Source organism: Lithobates pipiens, unplaced genomic scaffold (assembly GCF_037356315.1).
Source record: "Lithobates pipiens isolate NorthernLeopardFrog02 unplaced genomic scaffold, aLitPip1_a1.2 Scaffold_19, whole genome shotgun sequence".
Taxonomy (NCBI): Eukaryota; Metazoa; Chordata; class Amphibia; order Anura; family Ranidae; genus Lithobates; species Lithobates pipiens.
In genome coordinates this window covers 596,898,922-596,904,921 of record NW_027507764.1, presented here as the reverse complement: position 1 = coordinate 596,904,921, position 6,000 = coordinate 596,898,922, and the positions used below count along the sequence as shown (strand labels likewise).

Here is a 6,000-nt window from a genome sequence, read left to right as displayed (position 1 = left end):
GGTAGGGCGGTATGTAGAACGATGGAGGGTATGACGGGTGGGCAGTATGTTGGGCAGTGGAGGGTATGACTGTGGGGAGTATGTAGAGCAGTGGAGGGTATGACAGCAGGCAGTATGTAGAGCAGTGGGGGTATGACGGAGGGCAGTATATAGAGCAATGGAGGGTATGACGGTGGGCAGTCTGTAGAGAAGTGGGGGGTATGATGGTGGGCAGTATGTAGAGCAGTGGAGGTTATGACGGTGGGCAGTATATAGAGCAGTGAAGGGTATGACGGTGGTTAGTATGTAGAGCAGTGGGGGGTATGACAGTAGGCAGCATGTAGAGCAGTGGGGGGTATGACAGTAGGCAGCATGTAGAGCAGTGGGAGAGTATGACGGTGGGCAGTATATAGAGCAGTGGGGGTATGACGATGGGCAGTATGTAGAGCGGTGGAGGTTATGACGGTGGGCAGTATGTTGGGTAGTGGAAGTTATGATGGTGGTCAGCGGAGGGTATGACAGCGGGAGTATGTAGAGCAGTGGGGGGTATGACAGTAGGCAGTATATAGAGCAGGGCAGGGTATGATGGTGGGCAGTGGAGGGTATGACCGAGGGCAGTATGTAGAGCAGTGGAGGGTATGATGGTGGGCAGTATGTAGAGCAATGGGGGGGTGTGACGGAACCGATCCAACACTCCGATTGAGTGCTTCCGTCATATACCACTTCTTCCCAGCCTAAATATAGATATCAGATATTCCAACCGCTCACAAGCACAAAACAAGACGATATTTGCTTAGTGCTAACGTGGACTGATTTATTAGAACCAAAATGCCAAGTATTTATAATACAGTAGAAGACTAAAACCGAACCTAATTAGCATGAGCTAATTATCTAAATCAACACTCAGACTAGTTGACTGAGGGATAAGACTTTTCGGCTCCTAGCTCACTAACAATTCAATTGCAGGTTAATTAGCACAAACAACAAAACAACTATAAGTAAAATACCCTTTAGAATCTGTGTCAAGCCAGACTAGACTCATTTACATTATGCAAGACACAGACAGGTGGCTGGAGGTGATGATATTGGCATCTAAGAGTTTGTGTCCCAATAGTGTGATTCAGTCTATTGCTAACATGGCATTTACATATCCAGATTCTGTGTGTCTTGGGGGGGGGGGGGGGGGGGGGCGCACGGACCTGAATCCAAGTAACGCCACCTCAGGGGTCCCCAGGCATACAGCTCACAAAGAGCACCGTTCCCCCAAATGTGAGGGCCCATAATCACTAGGCAAGAGGCTCGCATTCAGTCCCCTCCAAGAGCCTCGGTCCCAGCTAGGTTTGTCACAGGGGGTATGATGTGGGAAGTATGTTGGGTAGTGGAGGGGTATGATGGTGGGCAGTGGAGGGTATGTGGGTGGGCAGTATGTAGAGCAGTGGAGGGTATGTGGGTGGGCAGTATGTCGAGCAGTGAAGGGTATGACAGCGGGCAGTGGAGGGTATGACGGTGGGCAGTATGTAGAGCAGTGGAGGGCATGACAGCAGGCATTATGTAAAGCAGTGGAGGGTATGTGTGTGGGCAGTATATAGAGCAGTGGAGGGTATGACAGTGGGCAGTATATAGAGCAGTTGGGGTATGACGGTTGGCAGTATGTAGAGCAATGGGGGTATGACGGTTGGCAGTATGTAGAGCAGTGGAGGTATGACGGTTGGCAGTATGTAGAGCAGTGGGGGTATGACGGTTGGCAGTATGTAGAGCAGTGGGGGTATGACGGTTGGCAGTATGTAGAGCAGTGGGGGGTATGACAGCAGGCAGTATGTAGAACAGTGGGGGGTATGACAGTAGGCAGCATGTAGAGCAGTGGGGGGTATGACAGTAGGCAGCATGTAGAGCAGTGGGGGAAAGACGGTGGGCTGCATGTAGAGCAGCGGGGGGTATGACGGTGGACAGTATATAGAGCAGTGGAGGGTATGACTGTGGGGATTGAATAAAGCAATGGGGGGTATGATGGTGGGCAGTGGAGGGTATGAAGGTGGGTAGTATGTAGAGCAGTAGAGAGTATGATGGTGGGCAGTGTGTACAGCAGTGGAGGGTATGTGGGTGGGCAGTATGTAGAGCAGTAAAGGGTATGACGGTGGACAGTATTTTGGGCAGTGGAGGGTATGATAGTGGGCAGTGGAGGGTATGACAGTGGGTAGTATGTAGAGCAGTGGGGGTATGATGGTGGTCAGTATATAGAGCATTGGGGGTATGACTGTGGGCAGTATGTAGAGCAGTGGAGGGTATGACAGTGGGCAGTATGTAGAGCAGTGGAGGGGTATGATGGTGGGCATTATATAGAGCATTGGGGGTATGACTGTGGGCAGTATGTAGAGCAGTGGATGGGTATGATGGTGGGCAGTATATAGAGCATTGGGGGTATGACTGTGGGCAGTATGTAGAGCAGTGGAGGGTATGACAGCAGGCAGTATGTAGAGCAGTGGAGGGGTATGATGGTGGGCAGTATATAGAGCAGTGGAGGGTATGACCATGGGCGTTATGTAGAGCAATGGGGGGGTATGACGGTGGGCAGTATGTTGGACAGTGGAGGGTATGATGGTGGGCAGTGGAGGGTATAACAGCGGGTAGTATGTAGAGCAGTGGAGGGTATGACGGTGGACAGTATGTAAAGCAGTGAAGGGTATGACGGTGGACAGTATGTTGGGCAGTGGAGGGCATGACAGTAGGTAGTATGTAGAACAGTGGAGAGTATGATGGTGGGCAGTGTGTAGAGCAGTGGAGGGTATGTGGGTGGGCATTATGTAGAGCAGTGAAGGGTATGACGGTGGACAGTATGTTCGGCAGTGGAAGGTATGATGGTGGGCAGTGGAGGGTATGACAGCAGGTAGTATGTAGAGCAGTGGAGGGTATGTGGGTGGGCAGTATGTAGAGCAGTGAAGGGTATGATGGTGGACAGTTTGTTGGGCAGTGGAGGGTATGACAGTGGGTAGTATGTAGAGTGGTGGAGGGTATGATGGTGGGCAGTATGTAGAGCAGTGGAGGGTATGATGGTGGGCAGTGTGGAGGGTATGTGGGTGGGCAGTATGTAGAGCCGTGAAGGGTAAGACGGTGGGCAGTATGTTGGGCAGTGGAGGGTATGATGGTATGCAATGGAGGGTATGACAGCGGGTAGTATGTAGAGCAGTGGAGGGTATGATGGTGGGCAGTGTGTAGAGCAGTGAAGGGTATGACGGTGGACAGTATGTAGAGCAGTGAATGGTATGACGGTGGACAGTATGTTGGGCAGTGGAGGGTATGATGGTGGGCAGTGGAGGGTATGACAGCAGGTAGTATGTAGAGCAGTGGAGAGTATGATGGTCGGCAGTGTGTAGAGCAGTGGAGGGTATGTGGGTGGGCATTATGTAGAGCAGTGAAGGGTATGACGGTGGACAGTATGTTTGGCAGTGGAGGGTATGATGGTGGGCAGTGGAGGGTATGACAGCAGGTAGTATGTAGAGCAGTGAAGGGTATGACGGTGGAAAGTTTTTTGGGCAGTGGAGGGTATGACAACGGGGAGTATTTAGAGCAGTGGAGGGTATGATGGTGGGCAGTGGAGGGTATGACAGTGGGTAGTATGTAGAGTAGTGGAGGGTATGATGGTGGGCAGTATGTAGAGCAGTGAAGGGTATGACGGTGGACAGTATGTTCGACAGTGGAGGGTATGATGGTGGGCAGTGGAGGGTATGACAGCGGGTAGTATGTAGAGCAGTGGAGGGTATGATGGTGGGCAGTGTGTAGAGCAGTGAAGGGTATGACGGTGGACAGTATGTTTGACAGTGGAGGGTATGACGGTGGACAGTATGTTTGACAGTGGAGGGTATGACAGCGGGCAGTATGTAGAGCAGTGGAGGGTATGATGGTGGGCAGTGGAGGGTATGACAGCGGGTAGTATGTAGAGCAGTGGAGGGTATGATGGTGGGCAGTGTGTAGAGCAGTGGAGGGTATGACGGTGGACAGTATGTTTGACAGTGGAGGGTATGACAGCGGGCAGTATGTAGAGCAGTGCAGGGTATGACAGCAGGCATTATGTAAAGCAGTGGAGGGTATGTGTGTGGGCAGTATATAGTTACATAGTTAGTCAGGTTAAAAAAAGACACAAGTCCATCCAGTTCAACCTTAACAACAAATAAATAAAATAAAAAATAATCGTACAATCCAGATACCCAATTTTATGCCCACAATTGATCCAGAGGAAGGCGAAAAAAAAACCCAGCAGAGCCATGATCCAATTTGCTACAGCAGGGGAAAAAAATTCCTTCCTGATCCACCAATAGGCGATCGGATTTTCCCCGGATCAACTTTACCTATGTTAGTACCTAGTTATATTATGTAGATTCAGGAAAGTATCCAGGCCTTTCTTAAAGCAATCTACTGAGCTGGCCAGAACCACCTCTGGCGGGAGTCTATTCCACATTTTCACAGCTCTAACTGTGAAGAAACCTTTCCGTACTTGAAGATGAAATCTCTTTTCCTCTAGACGTAAAGAGTGCCCCCGTGTCCTCTGGGTTGACCGTACAGAGAACAACTCAACACCAAGTTCACTATATGGACCCCTAATGTATTTGAACATGTTGATCATATCCCCCCTTAATCTCCTCTTCTCAAGAGGGAATAAATTCAGTTCCTCTAATCTCTCCTCATAGCTGAGCTCCTCCATGCCTCTTATCAGTTTGGTTGCTCTTCTCTGCACTTTCTCCAGTTCCCCGATATCCTTTTTGAGAACTGGTGCCCAAAACTGAACGGCATATTCCAGGTGAGGTCTGTATATAGAGCAGTGGATGGTATGACAGTGGGCAGTATATAGAGCAGTTGGGGTATGACAGCGGGTAGTATGTAGAGCAGTGGAGGGAATGATGGTGGGCAGTATGTTCGGCAGTGGAGGGTATGACAGCGGGTAGTATGTAGAGCAGTGGAGGGTATGATGGTGGGCAGTGGAGGGTATGACAGCGGGTAGTATGTAGAGCAGTGGAGGGTATGATGGTGGGCAGTGGAGGGTATGTGGGTGGGCAGTATGTAGGGCAGTGGAGGTTATGATGGTGGGCAGTGGAGGGTATGACAGCGGGTAGTATGTAGAGCAGTGGAGGGTATGATGGTGGGCAGTATGCTATGTGGGTAGATGGGAGGAGATTGTAGAGTGTATGGTCGGTCTTACACACGTTGTAGTTATCGGTTACAGATCAGGGACGGTAACCTGCATCGGAGGGGGTGGGGGGTCAGTGTCGGCACACAGAAGGGAGAACATGTAAGTTCTCGGCTCGGGGCATGGGTGACCTGCTGACTATCTTGCTGGTGAATATTTGGTATTAATGAATGTCTCTTCTGATTGGTTGTACATTGACTGAATGCCCTCCAATCACCTCTCTCCCCAGGAGTTGTGATCCTCCTCTCATCTTCACCACACCTTTTCGGAAGTTTGTGACCTTCCGGCGTAAAGCTCCGCCTGCCAGTATGAAGCCTCTGAGCGGGAGACCCAAAAGGCCGGCGGTAAGATCTCTGTGAATAGGGCGCTAAGCTTATACTGAGACGCTCACTAAGGGACCCAGAGCAGGTCATCATGTGATTGGGCAGTGAGGTCACATGGTGTGCAGGGTCTGATCCTTATTGGCCTGTCCATAAATGCAGACCGCCACGTGGGCCATATGTCTGCCCTATGACTCTATAGACCGGTACTCCATATCCAGAGTGATAGTACATGGTGTCCCTGTATACCGCTACATATATACCTACTACAGATATTTGTTGGAGTGCGGTGAATGGAGGCAGCATGGTCTGCATTGACATCAGGTGTGAGCAGCCCATGCAGGCACAGAGCTACGAGTAGGGTAGCCCATATGGGATCGAGGTGAGCAGTATTGTCCATAGCATTGCAGGCACGGAGGCGTGAGTAGGGTAGCCCATATGGGATTGGGGTATTGTATTGTCCATAGCATTGCAGGCACGGAGGCGTGAGTAGCCCATATGGAATCAGGGGTGACCAATATT

The 6,000-nt window shown here is 50.5% G+C and overlaps 2 protein-coding genes across 2 annotated transcripts in view; both read left to right on the top strand.

Annotated features, from left to right (window-relative positions):
* LOC143998144 (SWI/SNF-related matrix-associated actin-dependent regulator of chromatin subfamily D member 3-like) overlaps nucleotides 1-6,000 on the top strand; it is a 97,277-nt gene that overhangs the window by 48,521 nt on the left and 42,756 nt on the right. The window lies entirely within an intron of this gene.
* Nucleotides 5,384-6,000, top strand: part of HASPIN (histone H3 associated protein kinase) — a gene marked incomplete at its 5' end in the record, with an annotated part of 28,383 nt that continues 27,766 nt past the window's right edge. Inside the window, 1 exon segment of the mRNA XM_077493669.1 lies at nucleotides 5,384-5,502. Within this exon segment, the coding sequence (XP_077349795.1) occupies nucleotides 5,467-5,502 (36 nt within the window).